Source organism: Athene noctua, chromosome 35 (assembly GCF_965140245.1).
Source record: "Athene noctua chromosome 35, bAthNoc1.hap1.1, whole genome shotgun sequence".
NCBI classification, from domain to species: domain Eukaryota; kingdom Metazoa; phylum Chordata; class Aves; order Strigiformes; family Strigidae; genus Athene; species Athene noctua.
In genome coordinates, this window is record NC_134071.1 from 501,885 (window position 1) to 529,103 (window position 27,219).

At 57.3% G+C, this 27,219-nt stretch overlaps 2 protein-coding genes across 12 annotated transcripts; both read right to left on the reverse strand.

Annotated features, from left to right (window-relative positions):
* ACTN4 (actinin alpha 4) lies at positions 1 to 25,333 on the reverse strand. 11 transcript variants are annotated; one of them, XM_074930818.1, is made up of 22 exons: positions 25,107 to 25,332; positions 15,895 to 16,009; positions 15,452 to 15,571; positions 12,741 to 12,827; positions 12,567 to 12,654; positions 12,173 to 12,251; positions 11,980 to 12,061; positions 11,138 to 11,223; positions 9,007 to 9,099; positions 8,622 to 8,852; positions 8,225 to 8,372; positions 7,672 to 7,822; positions 7,013 to 7,121; positions 6,731 to 6,871; positions 5,500 to 5,682; positions 5,209 to 5,343; positions 3,379 to 3,558; positions 3,103 to 3,249; positions 2,922 to 3,002; positions 2,679 to 2,744; positions 1,173 to 1,331; positions 1 to 1,060 (listed from the first exon to the last, which is right to left on the reverse strand). In XM_074930818.1, the coding sequence occupies exons 1-22, from the start codon at positions 25,245 to 25,247 to the stop codon at positions 902 to 904; spliced, it is 2,781 nt and encodes a 926-aa protein (XP_074786919.1). In that variant the 5' UTR covers positions 25,248 to 25,332; the 3' UTR covers positions 1 to 901. The 11 variants fall into 11 exon arrangements, with proteins under 11 accessions (XP_074786919.1, XP_074786917.1, XP_074786922.1 ...); XM_074930816.1 differs by lacking the exon at positions 11,138 to 11,223 and adding an exon at positions 11,675 to 11,760; XM_074930821.1 differs by lacking the exon at positions 2,922 to 3,002.
* Positions 25,334 to 26,591: 1,258 nt separating this feature from the next.
* Positions 26,592 to 27,217, reverse strand: EIF3K (eukaryotic translation initiation factor 3 subunit K; the record flags this gene model as incomplete). The annotated part of the gene is given in 5 exon segments (XM_074930669.1): positions 26,592 to 26,688; positions 26,796 to 26,885; positions 26,888 to 26,920; positions 27,005 to 27,082; positions 27,190 to 27,217. Coding segments are annotated over 5 exon segments (261 nt in total), but the record flags the coding sequence as incomplete, so codon positions are not given.
* Between the last annotated feature and the right edge of the window lie 2 nt (positions 27,218 to 27,219).

The following is a 27,219-nucleotide window of genomic DNA, read 5'->3' on the forward strand; positions in this document are numbered from 1 at the left end:
TTAACAGTTAATCAGCAATATTTTAATTACATGACAAAGAAAACCGGTAATATATGCTGTTAGGTGAATATATATTTATATAATAAATCCCTAAGTTAATAAAGTAAATAGGAACCTTCTGGCTTTCATTTAAATTTTAAAAGATCAAGCTTTTTTTTTTTTTCTTTTTTTCCTTTTTTTTTTTTTTTTTTTTTTGTGGTGGTTTTGGGGTTGTTGGTTTTTTTGTTGGTGTTTTGTTTGTTGTTTTTTTTTTTTTCCTAGATTTTTGGTCCTCAGAAAAAACCTGGTCCGAGGTTGGAGGGACGTGCTGGGGGCTGAGTTTGGGGGAACCCCCCTTCCCCTGACACCCCCCCACCCCAAAGTGTGTGTGGGGGGTTGTTGGCCCCGCCAAGACCCCGTTGGGATTTTTTTTTTTTTTTAATTATTTTATTTATTTGTTTGCTCTTAAATTAAAGTGGGGTGGGAGGAGGTGGGGTTTGTAGTGGCTTGTCAGTTGAAAAAATAGAAAGGGTTTATATTAAAAAAAATAATTTGAGCCTGAGGTGCTGGACGCGCCGAGGCTCCCTGCCAAGAAAGTGATTAAAAGGTGAGACACCCCCCCCCCCTCAACAAAGTGGGCACCCGCCCTCCCTGCAAAAGTGAGAAAAATAAACCCCAAAAATAAAATGTTGCATAGGTCGGTGGTGGGGGGTGACGTGTGGTGGTGGCTGGTCCGTGACCCCCCCACCCTTCCCTCTCCTGGTGGTCGTTGCCACGGAGGGGAGTGTGGGTGTGCAGAGGTGGGAGGAAAATAAAAATAAACCAAAAAAAAAAAAAAAAAAAATCAAAAATAACCAATAAAACCGAGTTGGAGAAAGAAGGAGTTTTGGCTCTGTGGCTGGGAAGCGCCAGCGCTGGGTGCTCAGAGGTCGCTCTCGCCGTAGAGGGCGGTGGAGAAGGATTTGTAGTCGAGGGCACCGGGGACGGTGTCGGAGCCCTGGTACGAGGCCATGCGGGCGATGCAGTACTCGGCCTGGTCCGGGGGCAGCTCCCGCCGCAGCTCCTCCGCTGTGATGTAGTTCTGATCAAGGGGGGAGAGAGAAAAATAAAAAAAAAAAAAAAAAATTAAAATAAAAGGTGAGAAGGTGGCGGCCGTCCCCGGTGAGCGAAGGATCCGTCGCGGGGTCTCACACCTTGTCGCCGGCTAAAACTTTGAAGGAGGCGATGACCTGGTCGGCCGTGTCGGTGTCCGTGGTCTCGTGGGACATGAAGTCGATGAAGGCCTGGAAGGTGACGGTGCCGCTGCTGTTGGGATCCACCACGCTCATGATGCGGTTGAACTCGGCGTCGCCCTGAGGAAGGGGAGGGCGGTGGGAGGTGAGCGGGGGCTTGGAGGGGCGTCGCGGAGGGGAAGGGGGGAGTCGCCGCGGTGAGCGGAAAGGGGAAAAAAAAGAAAGGGTGATAAAAAAAAGAGAGAGCGGGGGGAGGAATGAAAAGGAAAAAAGAAGAAAATAAAAAGAAACTGAGAGAAAGGGAAAGGGGAGGGGAAGGGGAAAAAAAAAGGAAAAGGAAAAGGAAAAGGAAAAGGAAAAGGAAGAGGGGAAAAAAGGAATAGGAAAGGAAAAGAAAAAGGAAGAGAAAAAGGAAAAGAAAAAGGAAAAGAAAAAGGAAGAGAAAAAGGAAAAGAAAAAGGAAAAGAAAAAGGAAAAGAAAAAGGAAAAGGAAAAGGAAAAGGAAAAGGAAAAGGAAAAGGAAAAGGAAAAGGAAAAGGAAAAGGAAAAGGAAAAGGAAGAGGAAGGAAAAGGAAGGAAAAGGAAGGGAAAAAAGGAAAAGAAAGGAAAAGAAAGGAAAAGAAAGGAAAAGAAAGGAAAAGAAAGGAAAAGAAAGGAAAAGAAAGGAAAAGAAAGGAAAAGAAAGGAAAAGAAAAATAAAAAGGAAAATAAAAAGGAAAATAAAAAGGAAAAGGAAAAAGAAAAGGAAAAGAAAAAGGAAAAGGAAAAGGAAAAGGAAAGAGAAAAGGAAGAGGAAGAGGAAGGAAAAGAAAGGAAAAGAAAGGAAAAGAAAGGAAAAGAAAGGAAAAGAAAGGAAAAGGAAGGAAAAGGAAGAGGAAGAGGAAGAGGAAGAGGAAGAGGAAGAGGAAGGAAAAGAAAAAGGAAAAGAAAAAGGAAAAGAAAAAGGAAAAGAAAAAGGAAAAGAAAAAGGAAAAGAAAAAGGAAAAGAAAAAGGAAAAGAAAAAGGAAAAGGAAAAGGAAAAGGAAAAGGAAAAGGAAAAGGAAAAGGAAAAGGAAAAGGAAAAGGAAAGGAAAAAGGAAAAGGAAAAGGAAAAGGAAAAGGAAAAGGAAAAGGAAAAGGAAAAGGAAAAGGAAAAGGAAAAGGAAGAGGAAGGAAAAGGAAGGAAAAGGAAGGGAAAAAAGGAAAAGAAAGGAAAAGAAAGGAAAAGAAAAAGGAAAAGAAAAAGGAAAAGAAAAAGGAAAAGAAAAAGGAAAGAAAAAGGAAAAAGAAAAGGAAAAGAAAAAGGAAAAGAAAAAGGAAAAGAAAAGGAAAAGAAAAAGGAAAAGAAAAAGGGGCAGGTAGAGAAGGGGAGAGAAAAGGCAAAGGGAAAAAGCAAAGAAAAAAGCAAAGGAAAAAGCAAAGGAAAAGGAACAGGAAACGGAAAAAAAAAAAAAAAAGACAAGAACAAGAACAAGCGGAAGGCGTACCAGGCTGTATCCCGTGGAGATAAGGAGAGCTCGGAAGTCATCGGTGTCGGTGCTTCCCGTGCGCTTCTACTCCGAGAGGATGAAGAGGAGGAAGAGGAGAGAGGCGGCCGCAGAGAGCGCATGCAGAGGCGGAGAGGAAGAGGAAGGAGAAGGCAGGGAGGGAGGGAGCAGAGAGGCGGAAACGGGCTTGGAGGAGGCACCTGGGCAGGGAGGGGGGGTGGCGGGGGGAGGAAGAGGAGGTACCTGCCGGTCGTTCTCCACGTCGTAGCCCAGGCTGATGAGACAGGCCTTGAACTCCTCCGGGCCCAGCGCGCCGCCGTGGTCCTGCACGGGGCAGGGCAGGGGGGGGCAAAAAAAAAACCCTCGTTAGAAGGAATCTGCCACCGCCGGGGCTGGAAGGGCAGAAGGGGGGGTCTGGGGGTACCTTGTCGAAGTGGTTGAAGGAGGCTCTGAACTCCTGCATCTGCTCCTGGCTGATGCCTTTGGCGTCGCGGGTGAGGATCTGGTTCTCCACCTCGTTGATGGTGCGAGCGATGGTGGTGAGAAGCTGCTCCCAGCCCACGCGGATGTGCTGGGGAGGGGGCAAAAAGGACGGGCAGCCTCTCAGCAAGGGGTGGGTGGGGGGGCATCAGAGACACCCCGAGACCACGCTGGGCTCCGCAGGGGTCACCCCGAGGGGTGGGCGAAGGGCTGCGGGTACCTCCATGGTGTAGTTGGTGTGTTTGTTGTCGAAGATGAGCGCTTCCTGGATGAGCTGGTGCTGCTGCTCCAGCAGGTCGAGGTTGGGTTTGTAGTCGACGATGCTCTGCTCGTATTGCTTGAGGTGGTTGAGCTGGTCCTCCAGCGTGCCGTGCATCTCGATGGAGATACGGCCGATCTCCTGGGAATGGGGAGGGGAAAAAACACCCGTCAGGGCGTGGGGAAAAACGAGGAGTGAGGCACGAACCCGCCCGATCTGCTGGCAACGGGGCGGGGGAAAAAAAAACGAGCAGCGAGGCACAAACCCACCCGATGTCCTGAAAATGAGGGGAAAAAATGAGAAGAGAGGCACGAACCTGCCTGATCTCCTCAAAATGGGGGGAAAAAATGTCAAGGGTCGGGGAAAAAAGGAGGAGTGAGGAATGAACCCACCTGAACTCTTCAAAATGGGGGGAAAAAAACACCTGTCAAGGGTTGGGGAAAAAGGAGCTGTGAGGAATGAACCCGCCTGATCTGCTGGAAACGGGGGGAAAAAACGAGTGAGGCACAGACCCACCCGATTTCCTGAAAATGAGGGGAAAAAATGAGAAGAGAGGCACGAATCTGCCTGATCTCCTCAAAATGGGAGAAAAAAAAACATCAAGGGTTGGGGAAGAAGGAGGAGCGAGGAATGAACCCGCCTGATCTGCTGGAAACGGGGGGAAAAAACGAGCAGCGAGGCACAGACCCACCCGATTTCCTGAAAATGAGGGGAAAAAATGAGAAGAGAGGCACGAATCTGCCTGATCTCCTCAAAATGGGAGAAAAAAAACCATCAAGGGGTGGGGAAGAAGGAGGAGCGAGGAATGAACCCGCCTGATCTGCTGGAAATGGGGGAAAAAAACGAGTGAGGCACAGACCCACCCGATTTCCTGAAAATGAGGGGAAAAAATGAGAAGAGAGGCACGAATCTGCCTGATCTCCTCAAAATGGGAGAAAAAAACCATCAAGTGTTGGGGAAGAAGGAGGAGTGAGGAATGAACCCGCCTGATCTGCTGGAAACGGGGGGAAAAAACGAGGAGTGAGGCACAGACCCACCCGATTTCCTGAAAATGAGGGGAAAAAATGAGAAGAGAGGCACGAATCTGCCTGATCTCCTCAAAATGGGAGAAAAAAAACCATCAAGGCGTGGGGAAGAAGGAGGAGTGAGGAATGAACCCGCCTGATCTGCTGGAAATGGGGGGAAAAAACGAGGAGTGAGGCACAGAACCACCCGATTTCCTGAAAATGAGGGGAAAAAATGAGAAGAGAGGCACGAACCTGCCTGATCTCCTCAAAATGGGGGGAAAAAATGTCAAGGGTCGGGGAAAAAAGGAGGAGTGAGGAATGAACCCACCTGAACGCTTCAAAATGGGGGGAAAAAAACACCCGTCAAGGGTTGGGGAAAAAGGAGCTGTGAGGAATGAACCCGCCTGATCTGCTGGAAACGGGGAAAAAAACGAGCAGCGAGGCACAGACCCACCTGATTTCCTGAAAATGAGGGGAAAAAATGAGAAGAGAGGCACGAATCTGCCTGATCTCCTCAAAATGGGAGAAAAAAAACCATCAAGGCATGGGGAAGAAGGAGCTGTGAGGAATGAACCCGCCTGATCTGCTGGAAACGGGGGGAAAACCCCCCGTCAAAGCTCGGGCACACGAGGAGGAGCCGAGCCACGGCGTGATTCTACCCGCAGACTCCTCGCTTTTTGGAGCTGGGCAACGCTCCGGGGTTCTGCTGTGGGGGCACCTGAAGGCTCTTGGGCTCCCACAACCCCTCCCCGTGGCCACCACTGTGGTTCCAACGAGCCCTTACCTCCATCTTGGTCTGGATCCAGGGCCCCACGATGTTGGCCTGGGTGGCGAACTGCCGCCGCAAGCGTTCGTTGGATTGCTGCTTGCTCTGCTCCTCCAGCAGCGCGTGGTCCCTCTTGGGGACCAGCTGCTGCACCTGCCGGGAGAAAGCAACAGAGTTGGAAAATCCACCGAGGATTGAGACGGTTTGGAGACCCACGTGGGCGAGGAGGAGGCGGCAGAGCCCCCGCCCCAGCCACGGCACCGTCGTTCCGCCATCGGCCCCGCGGGCGCGGCGGCTCCCGGTCCTTACCCGTTCCCACTTGGAGTTGATGATTTGGGGGGTGACGGAGGTGTAGGGGTTGTTCCCGGAGAGTTTGATGCTGTTGAAGTCGGCGATGCGCTGCGCTTCCCGTTGGATGCCCAGGATGGCCTCGCGTTCCTTGTCGGCGTCGGGCAGGGTGGACTTGAACTGGTCGTGGGCCGCGATCAGTCCCTGCAGGAGACACAAAACTTCCGTTATTTATTTTATTTTATTTTTTTACTTCCTACCTTACAGAATCCCAGAATCATTCGATTTTGGAAAAGGCCTTGAAGATCATCCAAGATTCTAGAACATCTAAGATTCTAGACCATCCAAGATTCTAGATCATTCAAGATTCTAGACCATCCAAGATTCTAGATCATCCAAGATTCTAGATCATCCAAGATTCTAGACCATCCAAAATTCTAGACCATCCAAGATTCTAGATCATTCAAGATTCTAGACCATCCAAGATTCTAGACCATCCAAGATTCTAGACCATCCAAGATTCTAGATCATCAGACCTGTGCTCCAGACCCTGCATCTTGCCCTTCTCCGGCCACGCTCGAGTCATCCAATGGCCTTTTTGGGGTGAGGGGCCCACAAAACTGAACCCACTCAGCGAGGGGCGGCCTCACCAGGGGGCAGATCCCTTCCCTGGCCCCGCTGGCCACGCTGGCGCTGACACAAGCCAGGATGCCACAGAACCACAAAATAATTGAGGTTGGAAAAGCCCTTGAAGATCAGCCAGTCCAACCATCAACCCAACGCTGCCAAGTGCCACCAAACCACGTCCCCAAGTGCCACATCGACGGGGGCTTTTGAGTCCCTCCAGGGATGGGGACTGCCCCCTTGCCCTGAGCCTCTTCTGGTGGTTTTTATCCCTTTTAGTGAAGAAATTTTTCCTCGTATCCAGTCTGACCGTGCCTTGGGAAAACTTGAGGCCTCTCTTGGCCTGGCACTGGGTTCGTGGCTCGAGACTCCTCCCCTCTCTCTGCCCCCTCCTGGCAGGGGGTTGCAGAGGGCCAGGAGGTCTCCCCTCAGCCTCCTCTTCTCCAGACTGAACCCCCCCAGTTCCCCCAGCCGCTCCCCGTAAGACACGTGAAGGGTGAAACTTTCCCCCTTTCCTTTCCACCAGCTCATCCCTCCCCTCAGAAGCTCCCCGGATCGCGCAGACCCCAGAGCGTCTCCTCAAAATAGAAGACAAAAGTGTCAGGGGGGGGAAACAGCAGGTTCCCACCTCGATCTCCTCGATGGTGTGGACGATGAACATGTCCTGGAGATCCTCCATGGCGCTCTCCATCCAATTATTGAAGGGGGCCGCCCTCTTGGCGTACTCCAAGTGCAGCTCGTCGATCGTTTCCAGCTGCTTCTCCGTTTTCTGCGCGTGGCCGAAAGGGTCAGAAGTGGAAGAAACCGCCCCCTGCCTCCACACACACACACACACACACACACCCCCCTTGCCCTGGTGGCCATCGTGGTGGCCCCATCCCCGCGGAGGCCAGCGAGGAGCCACACTCACCTCCAAAGCCTCCCTCCGGCTGTGGGTCAAAGAGCCCAGAACATCCCACTGGTCGCAGATTTTCTGGCACCGAGCGTTGACGCTGGGCGAGTCGTAGTAATCCAGCTCGCTGCAACCGGCGGTGGGGGGGGGGCAAAAAAAAAATAAATAATAGCAGGGTGAGGGGACAGCAGGACACAAGGGAAGCTCCCTCATATCGCTCTTGGCTACGAGCTGGGCTAGCTGAGCTGACGGGGCTTGTTAAACCCCCCCCGCAGTGGCTCCCGGCCTCGGCGCTTTCCGAGCCGCGTGTCCCCGTTTCCCAGCACCTCAGGGTGCTGGGATAAGGGCTCCATTGATGCCTTGGTGTACTAATTGTATCCAAGTTTATCTGTCTGGAGCGGGGGGGGGTGTGGAAATTAAAAAACAACAATAACAACAAAAAAAAAAAGATCTGGGCTGCCCGGGCGGCCTTACAATAACTGTATTCTGGTGGAGGAGAAAACAGGAGGGGGAAGGGACGGGCAGAACAATGGGGGCACTGTGCGGCGCTCGGAGGTGAGCTGCAGCCCGGGGTTTTGCCGTGAGACCCCCGAAAACCCGGGTTTTGTGGAGAGAAGAGGAGGAAGAGGTCGAAGGTGGGGGTGTTTGGGGTGTTTTTGGGGGGTCCCCGGACGTACTTGAGCTCCTGGGCGATGGCGGCGATCTGCTCCACGCGGTCTTGGTGCGCCGCCAGGTCGCTCTCGAAGGCTTCGTGTTTCCGGATGAGGGCTTTGATGTCTGAGAGGGTGGCGGTTTCGTAGTCCTTCTGCTTCAGCATCGTCTCCTTCCCTGGGGGGGGGGGGACACACACAAAAACACAAAGAAACCCCCAGGGCAGGGGGAGATGTCACCTCCCTGGCAGGGATGACGCTTTGGCCGCTCCAAAGGGGCACCGCGGCGTGACGTCGGGCTCACAGGTGTCTCCTCGCAAGACAGACCCGTTCCCACCCCCCCCCTCAAAGTTCATACCCATCCAAACTCCCCCAAAATAAGATAAAAATGTCCCTGGGGGGGGGGGCTGCCTGTGGGACAGGGGACGCTGGTCACCGGGGCCACCACGCTAGCCCAACCGCTCCCCAGATTTCAAAAGGCTCGAGCCGCTTTCCCAAGGGTTTCGCCACCTGGGATGGAGGCGAAACCTCCCCGTCGTCCCTCCCACCATGCCGAAAGGTGCCCCCCAAGCCCCCCCACCTTCAGTCCAGGCCTCGTGGATGGAAGCCTTCTGCCGGAATTTTTCTGCCAGGTGGTCGAGCCGCTCGAGCCGCCTGATCTCGTTCAGTAGCCACTCCTCGTAGCCCTTCTCCGCTTGCTCCAAGTGCTGCCACCCGTTATTGATGTCCTGGGGCAGGGGGGGGGGCAGAAAGGAGCTCAGGGGATTGCTGGGGGGGGGGCAGATTTCCAGCTTCTTCAGGAGCCACAGCGCAAGTTTTGGGAGAAGGAGAAGAAAAATCCACCCCCAGAACCCCCGCTGCGAGCCCAGCAGCTCCTCCGCTCTCAACCGCAGCGTTTTGACCCCCAAAACGGTGGGTAAACCCCCCACCCCACCAAAAAAAAAAAACCCACCCTCCCAGCTCTACCCCGCGCTCACCGAGACCATTTTCCCTTCGGAGGGCATGAAGGCGGGTCTGTTGCTCAGCCGGAGTTTCGTCTGGAGGGTGTTGAAGTTGATCTCCAACTGGCATTTTTCCTGCACTTTGGGGGGTTTGTGGACGCGGCGGTAGTCGCGGAAATCTTCCAATTTCTGCTGCATCTCCTGGATGGTTTTTTGGGGGCTGCGATCCTCCAGCCAAGGGATGGTGCGTTTGATCCACTCCAGAAGCTGGGTTGGGGAGAGAGGGGAGGGGAAGGAAAAAAAAAAAATAAAAATAAATAAAGGGGGTTGGAGGGGAGGTGGTTTGAAGCTGAGGTAGGAGGCGGGGTGGGGGGGGACAGGACGGGTCATCTCGCCCTCTCTGAGCCCGTCGGGGCCTTACGTCGGAGGCGAGTTTCTCGTAGTCTTCCATCAGGTGCTCGTTCTCCTGGTTGACGGCCAACACTTTGCAGATGCGATTTGCCGCCGTCTCGGCCTGGAGAGGAAGAGCGGGACGAGGCGGGGAGGGAGGGGACACACACACACACACACACACACACACAAACTCAGAGCCTGCAGGACCCCAACCCGCACGGCTCAACCGGCCCCGATTTTGTCAGAGTCGGAGGGATTTAGGAGCGGTGGGAAAGGGAGGCGGGGAGAAGACGCAGCCCAAAATCACCGTGGGGGCGACTTCCAGCACGGCTCCACCACCACAAATTTGGGATTCGAGCTGGAGGCCGCATCGAGCAAGACACCCCCCCCCCCGCTAGAATCCTCCTTCCCTGCTCTATCCGGAGGCGCTGCTGCCCCGCCGGCGCCCGGCGCTGTTTTGTGGGGAGCAGGGGAAAGCCCATCACGCCCAGGCTGCTCCTTTTTTTTTTTTTTTTTTATTTTTAATTTTTTTTTTTTTTTTACCCATCGCTAAGCACCCTCCTTCGGTCTTCTGCTCTCCCGTGAAGGCAGATCCTCTCTCCACTGGGCGGGAGGAGGTGGAAAAGATAAGCCTGGGGGATGGAGTACCTTGGTAGGCAGCACAGAAAGAGTCCAAGAGGAGGAGTTGAAAGCCAGACATCAACAGAAATAGTGGAGAGGGTCTACAGAAGGATGGGGAAGAGGAAAAACGAGTCGCCACGGGGGAAAAGGAAAATAAAATAAATAAAGTGAGGCTTGGGAAGTCCAAAACCCAAGGAGAAGGTGAAGGGGGACGGGACACGGCTCCTCCTGCTGCTCTGGGTACGGCTCAGACGCATGAAGGAGAAAACATCGCGTGTTCCCGGAGCTGCTGGAGGCCGGGAGGGACCCAGCCGGAATAAAAAGCAGTGCTGGGGGCTCTGAGCACGACCCCGGGGGCTCTGAGCACAACCCCGGGGTTCTGAGCATGACCCCGGGGGCTCTGAGCACGACCCCGGGGGCTCTGAGCACGACCCCGGGGGCTCTGAGCACGACCCCGGGGGCTCTGAGCACGACCCTGGGGGCTCTGAGCACAACCCCAGGGGCTCTGAGAACGACCCCGGTGGCTCTAAGCACGACCTGGGGGCTCTGAGCACAACCCCGGGGTTCTGAGCACGATCCCTGGGGCTCTAAGCACGACCCCAGGGGCTCTAAGCACAACCCCAGGGGATCTGAGCACGACCCCGGGGGCTCTGAGCACAACCCCGGGGGCTCTGAGCACAACCCCGGGGTTCTGAGCACGACCCCGGGGGATCCGAGCACAACCCCGGGGGATCTGAGCACAACCCCGGGGGCTCTGAGCACAACCCCGGGGGATCTGAGCACAACCCCAGGGGATCTGAGCACGACCCCGGGGGCTCTAAGCACAACCCCGTGGGCTCTAAGCACGACCCTGGGGGCTCCGAGCACGACCCTGGGGGCTCCGAGCACGACCCTGGGGGCTCCGAGCACACCGGTGACTTCTGCTGCCCGAGAAGCTCCTTTGGATCCTAAATCCCGCTGGATTAACACATACCGGCTGCTCCAGCCAGAAGGGCAAGGCGCTGCGAGCCGGCCCCGTTTTGGGTCTAAATAGGAGGCGTTTGGGACTGAAGGAGAGTGGCGGTGCCGGGTAGGAGCCTGACTCAGGCACCCTGCAACGACACGCAGCGCCCCGACACCGGGACAGCTTTCACGGGAGGTTTCCCTAACGAAGATTTCCCTAACGAAGATTTCCCTAACGAAGATTTCCCTAACGAAGGTCTCGGGGACACCGGGGCCCCCTCGCCCCGATTTCAGACGCTGCCTCGAGCTCCCACAGGCCTGTCTCACGCCGAAGAGACGCAGCAGAAACCCGCGAGTCGGGTTCCTCTCGGTTTACCCCCGTCACCCGTCCAGGCTAAACCGGGAAAGGCTCCTCCAGCGCCGGCCCGGCTCTCGTCCCGGCTCTGCCCTCCTCCCCGAGCGAAGCTGAGCTAAAGCCGGCCCCGTTTTAAGGTTTCCAGAAGCCGTGCAGCAGCGCGACAGCCCTCGGGAGACCGAAGGTGCGGGGTTAGTAGCGGGTTCGACCCAAGCGCGCAGCTCCACCCGGCCAAGCTCACCTTCTGAGCACCCGAGAAAGCGTGGTAGAAGCAGGAAACGTATGTCATGATGGCCTTCTCATCGGGCCTGAGAGTGCCTACAATATCTGCGCAGAGAGAAAGGGAGGAGAGAGGGTGAAGAAGCAGCACGGGCAACCCTCGACTCGCCTCGGGCATGCAGCGGAGGAGAAGAAGCGCTTGCCAGGGCCCGGGATCCAAACCAGAGCTGGCTGACGGCGTTAAGTTTTGCCACCGTCCTTCCCCTCTTTTCTTAGCTCAGCCTCTTGGCGAAGCGTCGAGGCTTCGCTCTGAAAGCTCAAAGCCTCATCGGGAAGCTCCTTCCCGCCCCAGGTCAGCGCCGTGCCCTGACCCGGTGTTAATAAATCTGAGGGGGAGGCCGAGCGGCTTTTAAAACCCGCCGTTGAGCGAGCTGAAGGCTGGTTCCCGAGCCAACACGAAGCCAAAAAAAACCGGCCATCTGGAAGAGAAGTCGCATGAGTGTAGGATGCTGCGGTCAGAAAATGTTACAGCCAGATGGACACAGCCGCCCTCCGGTACCTTCTGAGCCCCCGAAAAGGCATGGTAGAAGCTCGACACATAGGTCATGATGGCCTTCTCGTCGGGGCGAGCTGTGTTGACAATGTCTGCAAGTGAACAACAAGCGTTAGACCGAGAGCGAGACGCTCTCCGCGTCGGGCCGCGGCGCCAAGCTCCGCTTTGGGCTGGAATCCCGCCACCAGCAGCTCTTAAAAGTCAGATAATTACACCTGTACGGGCAGAAGAGAGCGTTAAACACTGTCCCTCCCCGCCACACCGGGCTGGTTCCCTCGGCGCCGTCGCCACGAGGCAAACTGGGAACTTACCCTCCGCGTCCAGCATTTTGGGGATGTCCAGGTATTTTTCGGCCACTTCGAAGGCGTTGTTGAGATTCGTCACGGGGTCATCCTGGAGGGAAAAGGGGGGGACGAGAGATTGAGGAGCGTTCAGAGGGATGGACGGACAGACAGCCACGCTGCCCACGCCAGCTCCAAGCTGGGATTGAGGTTTTTTTTTAACCTTTCTGAGTTTGTCGTATTCGATAAGCTCCGGCCTGTGCCTGTGGATCAAGGCGTTGAACGCGAGACCGTCCTTCCAGCTGCAAGAGAAGAGAGCGGGGAGTGAGATCCCTGCTTCAAAAAAAAAAAAAAAATCACACAAACACCCCCACCGTTCATCAGAAAGGCCAAAACAAATTGCACATCTTCCTCCCATCCTGGGAAAATTCTCAAAAGGGAAAGGCAGCGCAGGGAAGGAGTGGATATTTCAGGCCTAACCACAGCAAATAAAAATATATATAAAAAAAAAAACCAAAACCCCAAAACAAACATGAGTTGCGTTTCCCCCTTCCAGCTTCAGCGCTGAGTATTTCAGAGGAGCCCCGGAACGCAGCAGCCGTCGAGGGTGGCGTTACCTGATGTGGAAGTTCTGCACGTTGACGTTTTTGTAGGGAGCCGTTTTCCTCTGGCACCAAAGCAACAAACCCTCCTTGGCCGAAGTCTCTGCGAAGGGACACGGGCGGTTCGCGATCCGGCCGGACTCGGCACGTGGAGCCACCCCCGGCGGTGCCCACGTCCCCTCCCCTCACCTTCCACCGAGATGTCCTGGATGGCGAATCGCAGGATGATGGTCCAGATCATGCCCAGCGTCATCTTGGCGTTGCCATCGACGATTTCTGAAAGCCAAAAGGTGAAAAAATGAAGCGGTTCAGCTCCCCGTAACCCACATCCCTTCACCCTACGGCGCCAATTCCACGGGATGGGAGAGCGGTGAGAGGTCGGGAAACCCAACGCTTCCCCTCCCCGGCACATCCGAGGAGACCCTGATGGCTCAGCAGCTCGCTGGGAGCTTGCCAGACCTTCGGGAGAGCCGGGGGCACGTGGAGCTCCTTCCTCCCCGTCCCTGCCCCGCCGTCGTGCTCCGAGGAAGGGGCAGGAGCTCCCGGAGTGGTGCCCGGGCTGGATTTCACGAGGAGCCCAGCCCACTTCACGTCACACCCTCGCCCCCCGTGTCCATCGTCACTGAGGAAATCCAGGATGGTGGCGTGAGAGCGTCTTCCAAAAAAAATCAACATTCTCGAGGCCACGGCTCGTTGGGGCGGCGAGGAGAAGCGAAGGGGCTCGGGGAGGCCGTGAGGAACAGGCGTCTCTTTCGGGGGGAGGCGGAGGGACGGGGTCAGGCTGTGCCTAGAGCAGTGACCTTGACTTTAGTGAGGCCTTTGACACCTTTCTCACAGCGTTCTCCTGGTGAAACTGGCTGCTCGTGGCTCAGGATGGGCACAGGACTGCCTGGGTAAAAAAACTGCCCAACGGCCGGGCCCAAAGAGTTGTGGGGAACGGAGTTAACTCCGGTTTAACACGAGTGGTGTCCCCCAGGGCTGGGTGTTGGGGCCGCTCCTGTTTAACACCTTTACTGATGAGCTGGACGAGGGGATTGAGTGTCCCCGCGGTCAGTGACACCCAGTTGGGGGGGGGTGTTGGTCCCCCGAGGGTGGGGAGGCTCTAAAGAGGGACCTGGGGGGGTGATTGATTGATAACGAGGCAACAGTGCGGCCAAGGTGGCCAACAGCATCCTGGCTTGTGTCAGCGCCAGCGTGGCCAGCGGGGCCAGGGAAGGGATCTGCCCCCTGGTGAGGCCGCCCCTCGCTGAGTGGGTTCAGTTTTGGGGGCCCCTCACCCCGAAAAGGCCATTGGATGACTCGAGCGTGGCCGGAGAAGGGCAAGGGGCAGGGTCTGGAGCACAGGTCTGCTGGGGAGCGGCTGGGGGAACTGGGGGGGTTCAGTCTGGAGAAGAGGAGGCTGAGGGGAGACCTCCTGGCCCTCTGCAACTCCCTGCCAGGAGGGGGCAGAGAGGGGGGATGAGTCTCTGGAGCCAAGGCCCCAGCGCCAGGCCCCGAGGGAATGGCCTCAAGCTGCCCCAAGGCACGGTCAGACTGGATACGAGGAAAAATTTCTTCACTAAAAGGGATAAAAACCACCAGAAGAGGCTCAGGGCAGGGGGGGAGTCCCCGGGATCCCTGGGGGGGTTGAAGAGTCGGGCTGAGCCAGCGCTGAGGGATCTGGGGGAGTTGGGGACGGTCAGGAGGAGGCTCACGGTTGGGCTGGAGGAGCTTCAGGGGCTTTTCCAACCCGGCTGATTCTGGGATTCTGGGACCGTTCCGCTGACGCGTGGGAGACCTGGGTGGATCAGCGGCTGTTGCAACCGCCGCCGCGCCCTCCCATCTCGGATTCGAAGGCGGCACCAGTCGGAACACGCACCGGTTTCGGGAACGAGCAGCTTTTTCCCCCCAGCAGGCAAGCGACGCCAGCCGCCCAGACTTCAAAGCTGAACCCTGGGAGCGAGCCGCGGTCTCGCAGCCGCTTCAAAAACTGGCTCTGCAAGGTGAGCGCCTGCCAAAGCGGGGCCCCAGCCCTGGCCAAAACCACCCTGGGGACGCCCTCAGGCTCTGGCAGCGGTCACCAAATCGGAAAGGAGGACTGGGGAATCCTCTGGCCCAGCCCCGGAGCGAGGCGGAGGGGGAATTAAATCCACCTCTCGTCAGCGGGAAGGACGTGGCCGCGTCCTCTCCCGCCTCAACCCTTCGACATCCGCGTGTCGGGCGCGAAGGCGAGGCCCAGCCCGTTCCCTCGTTTCGTTTTCAACCCCAAGAAAACCAAAAGAAAGTTCTCTGCTCTATTTGTCGGGCGGATGGATCAAATCGACACAGCTGGGGCAGAGCCGGGGTGGGGGGGGTGTGTTGGGAGAACCTCAGGCCTGAGGAGAATCAAAAATCCTCATCGAATGGGAGAAATTTGGGTTTTTAAACCGTAACGTTCTTCCTGGCGGCGCGGGCTGGCCGGGGTTCAAAGGGAGCAACGGGCAGGACGGCTCGGAACGAGGCAGATGCAAATATTTGCCTTTTCTAGGGATTTTTTTTTTTTTTGGTTTTGTTTTGGATCCAATCGGTCAAGGCAGCAGCGATGAGCCCGGGAGCTCCAAATCGACCAAAATGCCTCCGGCCAGCGCTCGCTGCGGGAGGGGAGGAGCCGCCTTGCACAAGAGCTTCCCTGAAATAACCGTGACCTCCGCGAGGGAGCCCGCGCCGCCTTTAACCCCCGAGCTCCAGCACGGCACAGGTGGCACGAGGGGACTGTCCCCACGGCGGCTCCTCCCAGCTGAGTCAGCGCGGCCGTAAAGCCACGCCGGCGAGCGCAGCCACCGCCCGGGCAACGTCACCAAAACACCCGTTTCTGCCCTCAAATCGCCGGCGTCGGCTCGGTGAGGGGGACACGGAGGAGCCGATGGGGCTTTCAGACTCACCTTCGGCTCCGATCGAGACCAACTTGACGCCTTTGCTGGCGATAAAGTCGAGGGCTTTGTTGACGTTGTTGATTTTGTGCACTCGCATTTTACCCCGCTCCGGTTTGGGCAGTCGTTCGCCTGGAAAAGGAGAAAAAAAATCAGGATTAAAACTCGACGTTTTAGGTTAACAGCGGGAGAATGTTGAGGGAGGAGGAGCATTTAGAAAAGCTTTACGTTTCGGGTTAGACGGGAGAACGTCGAGTTTAGAGGTGAGGCCGCAGGACCGAAGCCCCGCTTTGAGGTGTATTCGCACGTTAAATAAAACGAACAATCCGAAAAAAATCCCACCGCCGTCCTCAAACGCCGCTTTCTCAGCCCGGTGGTGGAAAGCACCGGGGATGAGGGGCAGGAAGGAGGCGGCAGGAGGTCACCCGGGGTAAAAATCCAATGCGGGGACTGACCTGAAATCACCTCCAGCAGCAGCATCAGCTTGAGGCCGTCGCGGAAATCCTCGTCGATGTTCTCGATCTGCGTGCCGGCCTTCCGCAGGTGGGAGTTACACCAGGCCGTGAAGGTCTGCGGGGAGGAGGAAGAGGATGGTCAGAACAGGCCCCGTCAAGCTCCGGAGACGCGCTGACTCCCCTCTTTTTTCTTTTTTTCCTCTTTTTGGACTGCCCCCCCCGGCGCCATCTCCCCACGACGGAGAGGTTGGGTGTTATTTTATGGGATAAACAGGGAAACGGGGGGGCTCCGACGCCCGCTGGGAACAAAAGCCGCCCCGTGGTGCCCCGGCTCCGTGGTTTTGTGTTTTTTTTTTTTTTTTTTTCCGGTGGGGACGCTGAAAACCTTGTTGGAGGGGTGGGGGAGGCAGGATTTGCCCTGTAAAAGCTGCTGCTGGGCTCTGCCAGGCGAGTGGGAGGAAGGATGTCCCGGCTGGCAGCTGCCTGCAAAACCTCCCGTGCCCCGCGGGCAGCGAGGCCTCTGCCAGCGTGGGGAGAGGTTTTTCCGCTCCGTCCTCCCTCTCGGATGCTCGGCAGCAAATATTTGTTGGCGGTGGCCAGCCAAGGTCAAGGCGTTGAACCGCCAGTGGCGCCGATTCCTGCGCTGGCAGCTTCGGGATCTGCGAAGCCACCACCTCCGAGGGGCTGCCGACTCCCAGCGCTCCCAGTTTGCAGCCAATGTCCCCCAGCCCTGGGTAATAACACCACGTTAACCCCTCAACCCCGGGGAGGGGGGAATAAATCCCCGTTAATTTTTTGCCCCCGGGTGGCAAAAAAATCACCGCTGGGAAGGCATCAGCCACCGTTCAGATTCTGACGGTCACGTCGCCAGCGCTGGGAGGGTCCCCCCCTCCCCGGCTCCGTCCCCTCGCCGTTGGGGGGTGAACGGGGAGTCAGCTGGCTCGCTGGGCCGGCTCGGGGGGTCAGCGACAGCTTTTAACGAGCCCTTCGGCCCACTGGCACCAGGGGAAGCGTTTTTTCCCCCTCCAGCTGCATCGGGTGGCACCGGCGGGCTAAGCTGGGTTTTGGTTAAACCCAGACCAAGCCCAGGACCCGCCGGGGAAGCGGCGGTTTGAGGAGCTGGGCTCACTCCGCCCCAATATCTGCGTTTAGGGCAGGATTTTAGGAGAAAAAAACCCCTTCGGGCTGCCTGGCTGAAGGCTGCGGATCCTGGCCTGCTTCGCACCCGAGCCGGACGCCGGCTTGGCGGCGTCAGAAATACAAATACACCAGGATTGACCTTGAATAGGAAAGGGGGGGGAGCGTGTGTCACCTTCAGGGGGCAAAGACGGCCGTTTGTCTTTGCTAAAGCCAGTTTTGCAGCCCGCGGCCCAGCGAAGGGACCGGGACGAGCCCACCCGGGCCACCAAGAAGCAGCCCCACAGCACCGGGAGGGGGCCAGGCAGCCCAGCAGCTCCCCAAAAAGTCACGTTTTCCTTCGCCGGTGACTTGACAATTTGGCGTTTCACCGGCGATTTGGCATTTCAGGCACGTTAACGTCTCCTCCCTGCCTCGCCCCACGGCGTGGCCACCTCGGCAAGGAGCACGGAGATGGCCGTATAAGGGCAAGCCAGCGGTAAATCGGGTGTTCCCGGGTTGCTTGCCCGGCCCTCGCACCCGTCAGCCGTCCCCGCACACCCGCTCGTGCCTCCGCCAGGCGCGGCCGGGTGTTGTCACCGAACCAGGGAGGGCGAAACCAGCCCCGGCACGTGGAAAAAGCAACTTAAAGAGCTGAATCACCCCCGAGCGCGGCAAAACCCACCCGCACGCAGCTGCTGGAAAAAAAAAAAAAAAATAAATCAACGCACACAAGCGTAAAAAAAAAAAAAAAACGGACTAAAAACCATCTCCGGAGGAATTTTTCCACTTTACGGTCGGAGCGATTCAGCCCCGTCGAGGGGGTCGGTTTTGTGAGGACGCTGCCCTGGGGAAAAAAAAAAAAATGTAAAAAAAATTAAAAAAAAAAATGTAAAAAAATAAATAAAAAAAAGCGGTGCGGCGGCGCCGGGGCTGGTTGCCTTTTGGCATGTGGCTTTGTGAAGCCCCCGGGCTCGTCCGCAGCCCCCGCTGACGTCCCCCATGGCTGCGGCGGCTCCGAAACGCCATGGAAACGGCCACGGAGTTAAAAATAGTGGCAGAAAGCAATAATAAAAAAAAAAATAAAATTTAAAAAAAGCGCCTTCGAGCTTTCCCGCAGAAGCTCGTTTCCTCAAAAGGTGACAGATCTCTTCCAAGTCACCCAAATTTCTTTTTCCGATGGCTACCGGGCCCGTTGTGGCAACGAGCCGGAGCCGTGTGCTAGCCGCTCCCTTTCACCCCCACAGTGTGGGGGTGCCCGGAGCTAGTTAGCTAAAAACCATCAAACCAACCCCAAAATGGGGGTTCTCGCTGTATCGCCCAGCCTCAGGCCGGAGCGGAAGCTGAAGGGCTAAACCCGGCCTAGCCAAGCCGGCTTAAGGAGCAGCTTTCCCTCAGCAATGTGTTACGAATCAAAAGTTACTAAAAAAGGAGATTCCACACATGCTTCTGGAATTTCCTTCCCACGGAGGCGCTGGAGAAACGCTTTCCAGGCATTGTATCAAAGGCGCTTTTGTCGGGGAGGAATCGAGGTGGCCCCGCACCTTCCCCTTGAGCAGCCCGCCCCCCCCCCCCCTTTTCTCCCTAACTTCCCCCCAAAAAATCCCGACTGCGGAAGGAGGAGCCGATCCCTCCGCTTTTTACGCAACACCTGGAATCGTTGAGAAAACAGCAGAAGGGAGGAGCACGCCGGGTAAAAACCGCCTCGTCTTCTACCCCCCCGCTTCATTTCAAAAGCCCCAAATTTGTGTTTTGGTTTTTTTTTTGTTGTTTTGTTTTTTTTTGAGGGGAAAAATGATTCATCCGCGCGCCCCTTTCCATCAAAACCCCATCCCGGCGCTGCTCCCCGCCGGGGGGCTGCCCAGGGGTAGCAGCTTTTATCGATTATTTATTATTTTTTAATTATTTTTTTTTTTTTACACCGGCTCCGTCGGGAGCGATCCCGCGGTGGATTTTTTTTTTTTTTTTTTTTGCAGTTTTCCTTCCTTTTAAGGCAAACACCGACGCGGACTTTAGACCGACTCAAAAAACCTGAGCGAAATCCGCTCCGCTGTCCTCGGAGGCCGCAGCACGGGCTGAGCGGTTGTTTACTCAGGGAAATTTATGGGCAGAACCCTATCAGTATTTTTCCATTAGGTCACCGCCGACAATAATCTGTCCTAAAAAAAAAAAAAAAGCATCTTTATTTAGAAATCTACTGGAATAGCTTTTTTTAAAAAAAAAAAAAAATAAAAATTAAAAATAGCGCCTTCTCGCCCGCGAGCGCTTTCCTCAGCGAGAGGGACCTCGATCGAGGCGACCACGGGGTGATGAGTTGGTTACAACTCGCAGCCGGGTGCTTTTGGTCTCATTTCCAGGGTTTTAAGTAAAAATAAAGTTAAAAAAAGAAATTTAAAACAAAACAAAACCAAACCAAGCCTAGGAGCGCACCGCGCCGGCCTGAACGCGGCCACGTGCGGCGAGTGCCCACGGGCAGCTGGTGAGGGGGTGTCAGGCAGAGTCTGCCCCTTCGTTAGGGCCGCTAACGAGAAGCTCGTTAGGGCAGGAAATCATTCCCTCAGCTCCAAGTTATCGGGTTGCTCTTAAGATATTGCGGAGACTTCACCAAAGCTCCGGCGAAGAAAGAAGAAAAGCGCTTCCCAAAGCGGCCGAGGTCGGTCTGGCAATTAGCGGGATGGTTAATTACAGTCGCTAGCGGTTCAGCTCCACGCGGAAGCTTTGAGGAGCGGAAGCAAAGGCGGGGGGGGAAAAAAAAAAAAAAAAGTTAACAAAAAATCAGGAGAAATGAGGATTTTTAAATTTTTTTTTTTTTCCCCCCCTCTCTGGACAAGGAGCAAGGTGTCTCCTCCTCAGCAGCAGCGCCGTGACCAGCCCGAAACGGCTCGGCCCAGCTTCCGACTTGCCGGGTGTTTCCAGTCGCCGGGACATTTTGTTTGGGTTGGGTTGTTGGTTTTTTTTTTTTTTAATTTATTTTTTTAATTTTTTTCTAATTTGCTGCTACCGGCCAGGCCAGGGGGGGAGGCCGGACCACGGAGATTCTCCTCATTCTTTTCCCTTATTAGGCTCTCGGCTCGACTGTTTGGGGAGAAAACAGCTAACTCGGGGACGGGGGGGGGAGGACAACAGCAGGAAGCAGCCCGGGGAGGGGGGGACACGACAAGGCACGGATACCCGCAGCCCCCATTTTTAAGGGTCAAAAGGCAAAATTCCTCCAGGCCCGGGCTCGATGGCTCCATTTTTTAGCGGGAGATAAGGGCGCAGGTGAGTCAGGGCCGGCGGGCACACCCGCATTCCGGCGAGGATGAGGAGGAGCTCCGCGCCGAAGGCCGGCACGCCTCTCGCCAAGCCGGGCGTTGGCACGTCACCGTGTGAAGCGAGAGGGTGGGTGGGGGGAAAAAAAAAAATAAAAGTTTTTCCCAACGTTTCAAGGCTTGAACGTGAGCTCCACGAATTGCTCGTGGGGCGACGGCGAAACCAACCACGGGGCGATTTCTCCGCATCTTGCTTTCCCCCCCCAAAAAAAACCAGGCGGGAGGAGAACGCTCGTTTGGAGTGCCAAAAAAAAAAAAAAAAAAAATTAAAATAAAAAGAGAAAAAGCAGAAAGATCACCGAGCCAAACACACCACGGCCTTCGGGTTCCCCGGCTCTTGGCGTAAGCGGGGCCGCGTCACTCAACAGGCATTAACGTGCCGCCGCGCCAGGTACGCGGATCCGCCGCCAAGGAGCCGGCCCGGGATGGAGAAGTTGCCTCAGCAGGATTAAGTAGGCGGATTATTTTTAAAGAAAGGAGCCAAGAAGCCTTGAAAGGGGCTTAAACACGGGAGAAAAACACACCCGAGCGCCTTTACGCCATCGCGTTGGGAAGCGCCGCTGGATTTTTATTCCTCCCGTCCCGTGGACAAAAAAAAAAAAAAAATCAAAATAAAAATCAGGTTGAACACAAGGTGGGGCTTCTCCACGCGCGTGGGAAAGCTGCCACGGTGCGAAAACACCGGCGACGGGCTGGTGGGGGGGGGAGCGGGGATGCGGCGGGCGGGTGTTTTTTTCTCCTCCAAAAAAGGGTTTAAAGGTGAAAACCGTCCCGCTGGTGGGAGCCGAGGGGCCGGCGGCGGCGGCTGAGGGTTTTTTGTTTTGGGTGAGAAACCAAAAGTCCAACCGCGCGCCTCGGGGGCGAAGCGGCCGCTTCTGGGTCGCATTAAACCCCTCGAGCCCGGCCTTGTTAGGCGGAACCCAACAATTACGCTACAATTAACGGCGCCGGGGAAGAGGCTCCATCCCCTGAACCGCGCTCGTTACCGTCCCGCGGCCCTCAAGGTCGCCGTATTTTCACCAAATTATTTTTCCAGTGCCACCAGCGTGGGCAGCTGGGAGCCCACACTCTATTTAAATCATTATTTTTCTTTTTTTTTTTTTTTTTGTCCCCCCTCAGCCTGTTTGCCGACCCCAGGAAAGAAGGACGCCGGGATGAACGGACGCTAGGAAGGACGGACGGATCGTGCCCCGCTGCTCCGGCCACATAGTTGAGATTCCAGAGGAGAAACCCCGGGGACTGGACACAACCCAGCAGCAAAAATAAACCCACAACCATCGGGGCGATCCACACCGAGCAGCCACGGCCCTGTCCCGGCGCCGAGGCCTCGGCCGCTTCTTGAACGTTTGTTCAGGGGGTTCCGAGACTCGAAGCTCGCTGCCTCCTTCATCCTCCCCCTCCCGAGACTAAAAAAAAAAAACCAAAAAAACCCACAAAACTGCCCCAAATCAAGCAACGAACTTGAAGACGAGCACGCTGCTCCTTCCGACGCCGCTCCCAGCGCCGCCTGCTCCTCCTCTGAGGGTCGGGATTAACTTTTTAAGCCTCATCCCGCGGGGAAGCCGGATCCCAAATCCCACGTTCCGTCTCCGTGCCCGAGGAGGAGGAGGAGGAGGAGATGAAGAGCTGCTGCGGAGGGAACCTCACCGCCGGCTGCGGACGGAGAAGGGGGAAACCGCTTCCACTGGGCCAACTGGGGATGGGTTTGCCTTTGAACCAGTTGGAATTTACAACCGCTGGCTCCCGGCACATCGTCCGGCGTAGCCACGCTCGGGCAACGAGCCACGACGCGATTCACCGCCGGCCCCGAGACTAAACAGCTCCGCGACGGTTCCACCGAGCAGCCAAAAATCCCTCTAAATATTGTGTCTCCTTCTCCACGTGAGGTTGGGAAAGCCGGCGGGAGCTCGGCCCCAGCTCCTCCGCGCTCCCACGGTGGGGAAATTTGGGCGTTTAGAGCCGACAGACCCAAAAGCTCGTTAAAAACGAGGCCAACGGCAAAAAAAAAAAAAGAAAAAATCATAAAAAAACCCCCGTACGTTACGGCCCCAGGCTTGCTGGGAAGCGACGGGTCAGGGCTGGCTGAAGCAATGCTCCAGGGAGGAGCAGGCCTGGCACGCGCTTCCTTTGCCAAAAATGATGCCATTTAGCTGTGAAATTTAAAAAAAAAAATAAAATTTAAAAGATAATTTAAAATAAAAAAAACCAAAAAACCTCCAGGGTAACTATGGCAACAGAAACCCAGCGTTCACATTTCTGAGTTTATACAGGTGTCCGCACCGGCGCGGCGACCCACGCCGCTCCTCCCAGCCCAGGGGGGCTCGGCCGTGGAGCCCGACACCCCCAAATAACCTGTAATTAAGGTAATTAAACAAAACCAGGAGACGGCCACTTCGCTGCCCCCCCCTTCGCCCCGCAAACGGTCTCCGGTGATTAACCGCAGCCCCCGGCGCTCGCCGCAGGGACGGGACCCGGCCGACGGGGCTTTGCCACGGCGCAAACCGGAGGGGTCCCGGTGTCGGGGTGCGGCGCTGGTGGATATTCACCCACACCCCCCGCCCCCCGGTGAGGTGCTGAGGGTGCGTGTCGTCCCCCCCCCCCCACCCCGAGGTGCCTTTCGACCTGCCCCTCCCTGCCGCCGCCTCTCCCCCAGTGCCCTTTTATCCTCTATTTCCCCATTCCTGTCCCGGGGAGCGGATCCTTCTCACCGGAGGATTTTACGCCCCGTTCTGCTCCCCAAATGTCCCCCCCCCGTCTTGTCCGGTACTGCCCCCCCCCCCCCTCAGCCCTTGAGCCCCAGGACCCCATCACCCCTCCCCTGCACCCCTGGGTGTCCTGTTGGGGGCGGCTCCCCCCTGAGCACCCCCTGTCCCCTTCTCCACAGCCCCCCTTTCCCCCATGGCACCCCAACATCCCTCCCCTCCTCTCAGATACCCCCCCGCCCCCCCTTATTTCCTACCCAGGCCACAGAGCCCCCCAACCTCCAGCTCCTGCCACCTCCCTCCCCTCCTGCCCCCCCCCACCCTCCCCGAGACTCCCCTACCCCACTCTCCTTCCTCAGGGGCTCCCCCCTGCACCCCTCGGGGGCTCCGGCACTTCACAGACAGCCCCCACCCCCCCCCTCAAAAAAAAAAAAAACCCTCACCTGTCCCTACAGCAATGACGCCCCAGGCCCAAATCCCCTGAACCCTCAGCTGCCCCCCCCCAGCTCCAGAACACTTAGGGACTCTCTCAGCACCCCCCCCCCCCCAGCTCCTGACCCCTTGGGGAGCCCCTCAGCCCCCCCCTCCCAGCTCCGGGCCCTGCCCCCCCCAGCTCCTGATCACTTAGGGAGCCCCTCAGGCTCCCCACCCAGCTCCTGACTGCTTAGGGGGCCCCTCAGCCGCCCCCCCAGCTCCTGATCACTGACGGACCCCCTCAAGCCCCCCCACCCAAACTCTAACCACTCAGGAACCCCCTCAGACCCTCCCACTGACCCCTCGTCCCCCCCCCGTCCCCCCCCCCCCACCTCCTGACCGCTTAGAGACCCCTTCAGCTCCCCCCCAGCTCCTGACCGCTTAGAGACCCCTCATGCCCCCCCAAGATCCTGACCGCTTAGAGACCCCTCATGCCCCCCCAAGATCCTGACCGCTTAGAGACCCCCTCAGCCCCAGCCCCCCCCAGCTCCTGACCGCTTAGGGACCCCCTCAGCCCCCCCCAGCTCCTGACCGCTTAGAGACCCCCTCACGCCCCCCCCCAGCTCCTGACCGCTTAGAGACCCCTCACGCCCCCCCCAGCTCCTGACCGCTTAGAGACCCCCTCACGCCCCCCCCCCAGCTCCTGACCGCTTAGAGACCCCCTCACGCCCCCCCCCAGCTCCTGACCTCTTAGAGACCCCTCAGCCCCAGCCCCCCCCCAGCTCCTGACCGCTTAGAGACCCCCTCACGCCCCCCCCCCAGCTCCTGACCGCTTAGAGACCCCCTCACGCCCCCCCCCCCAGCTCCTGACCGCTTAGAGACCCCCTCACGCCCCCCCCCAGCTCCTGACCTCTTAGAGACCCCCTCAGCCCCAGCCCCCCCCAGCTCCTGACCGCTTAGAGACCCCCTCAGCCCCAGCCCCCCCCAGCTCCTGACCGCTTAGGGACGCCCTCAACCCCCCCACCTCCTGACCGCTTAGAGACCCCCTCACGCCCCCCCCCAGCTCCTGACCGCTTAGAGACCCCCTCACGCCCCCCCCAGCTCCTGACCGCTTAGAGACCCGCTCACGCCCCCCCCAGCTCCTGACCGCTTAGGGACCCCCTCAGCCCCCCCCAGCTCCTGACCGCTTAGAGACCCCCTCAGCCCCCCCCAGCTCCTGACCGCTTAGAGACCCCCTCAGCCCCCCCCAGCTCCTGACCGCTTAGAGACCCGCTCACGCCCCCCCCCAGCTCCTGACCGCTTAGAGACCCGCTCACGCCCTCCCCAGCTCCTGACCGCTTAGAGACCCGCTCACGCCCCCCCCCCAGCTCCTGACCGCTTAGAGACCCGCTCACGCCCCCCCCCAGCTCCTGACCGCTTAGAGACCCCCTCACGCCCCCCCCACCTCCTGACCACTTAGGGACCCCCTCAGCCCCCCCAGCTCCTGACCGCTTAGAGACGCCCCCAGGCACCCCCCGCGACTCCTCAGCGGCCCCCCCCTTCCAGCTCCTGACCACCGAGGGACACCCCCTGCCCAGTTCGTGACCACACAGCGACCCCTCAACCCCCCCCCCCACCTCAGGCCCTAACGCCCCAGAGTCCTGTGTGTGTCCCCCCCCCCCCGGCCCACCTTGCGCTGCTGCTTCTCCCAGGCGGGATCGAGGAGAAGGTCTCGGTCCCAATCGTCCTCCTGGGCCATGTAGTCGCCGTTGGGACCGGGCCCGTTGCCGCCGTAGGGGTAGGGCTGCCCGGTGCTGTGATAATCCACCATGGCGCCGCCGATGCCTCCGCTCCGCTCCGCTGCCGCCGCCGCGCCGCCCGGCTCTGCGCGGGCCGCCCCTCTCCCTGCGCCACTGCGCATGCGCCGCCCGCCACGCCCGGGCCACGCCCGCCGCCGTCTCTGCGCATGCGGGCGTCCGCGGCGCGCCCCGGAAGGCCACGCCCATCCCGGTAGGGCCGCGGGACGCTGGGACACGCCCACCCACCCCCCCCCCGGCGCACTCCGCGCCGCGCGTCGGCTTAAATATTCATGAGTAGGCGGGGCGGAGCGTTAATAATCCCACCCGCGGCACCGCTCGCCTTCAGGAGCCACACCCCTAATGAGCTGTGTCCTCATTAATATGCACGAGTTGTCCATACATCATTAATATTCATAATCTTCATCACCACTTTCCTTCAAGAGCCACACCCCCAAGGAACTAAGCCCTCATTAATATTCACGCGCACACGGGATGACGCGTTAGCACTCCTATCCGCAGCACCACACCCCCGAGGAGCTGTGTGCTCATTAATATGCATGAGCAGGCAGGGAGGAGCGTTAATATCCATCACTCATTCAACAGCCACACCCCCGAGGATGTCTCATTAATATGCATGAGTAGACAGGATGCTGCATTAGTATTCATGCAACTAGTACTGCTCATTTAACAGCCACACCCCCAAGGGCCAGTCTCATTAATATGCATGAGTAGACATGATGTGTCTCATAGCCACACCCCCAAGGAACACACTTCATTAATATGCATGAGCAGAGGGGGAGGAGCATTAATATTCATATCTTCAGTACCACTTGCCTTCAGCACTCACCCCTAGGGAGCCGTGTGCTCATTAATATGCATGAATGGGGGGGCAGGACATTAATATATCCACAGTGCTGCTTGCCTTCAACAGCCACACCCCCAAGGAGCACTCCCCTCATTAATATGCATGAGTAGGCAGGGCATAGACATTCAGATCCGCAGCACAACTTGCCTTCGAAAAACACACCCCTAATTGTGCCCTTATTAATATTCATGAGGGCACAAAAAAAAAAGGCACAAGGGAAACAACCCACCCCCGTGATGATCAAACGGGTTAATATTAATGAGCTGGGTGTGGTCACACAAATGGGCGTGGTCGTGCACGGAGGGGGCGTGGCCTCCCCACAGTGCCCATCCCACAGCTGCCCCATTGAGGGGGGGGGGGGGGGCACAGGGTATCTACCCCATTCCCCCCCCGTGCTCCCCCAAAAACCCCCAGTAGGAGCCAAGCTCCACCCTCAGGACCCCCCCCAGCTCTGCGACCCCCCCCCAAGCTTTGGGGACCCCCCCAGCCCCCCCAAAAAGCGACCAGAACACACTGGGGGCTTCTCCTTTACTGGTGGAGCCACAAATTAAAACGAGGAGGGGCAGGGGGGGGGGCTCAGAGGGAGGACGCCATGATGCTGGAAACACCTGGAAGAGAAGGAGGAGAGTGAAAGGGGGTGTCCTCAGGTTGGGGGGGGGGCTCCCAGGGTTTGTTTTTTTTTTTTTTGAGGGGAGGGGGGGTCCCCAACACCCACTGTCAAAGTCGATCTTCTCCACGATGTTCTTGGGCTTGATGCTCTCCTCCTGGTTGCAGATAAAGATCCGCCCGGGCTCCGGCTCCGTCAGCCGTATTTACTCATCCAAACCTTCAGCTGAGCCTCTGGGGGGGGGTGAGAAAAAAAAAATGGGGGGGCTCCAACCTCTTAGGGTGAGCCCTGACCCCCCTCCCCAAGCACCCCCTTACCCGAAAGGTCCCCCAACATCTCAGCCAGCAGCCAGCGGTCGATGTGCTGGTAGGTGATTCCCACCACGTGGCAGATGACTGTGGGGAAAAAAAAAAAAAAAAAAAAGACCCCCACATCAGCCAGAGGCCCCCCCGAACCCCCCCCCGCCCCCCCGAACCCCAAAATTCTCCCCAAACCCCCTCACATTTCCGCACGGAGTCCTCGAAGCCGGTGA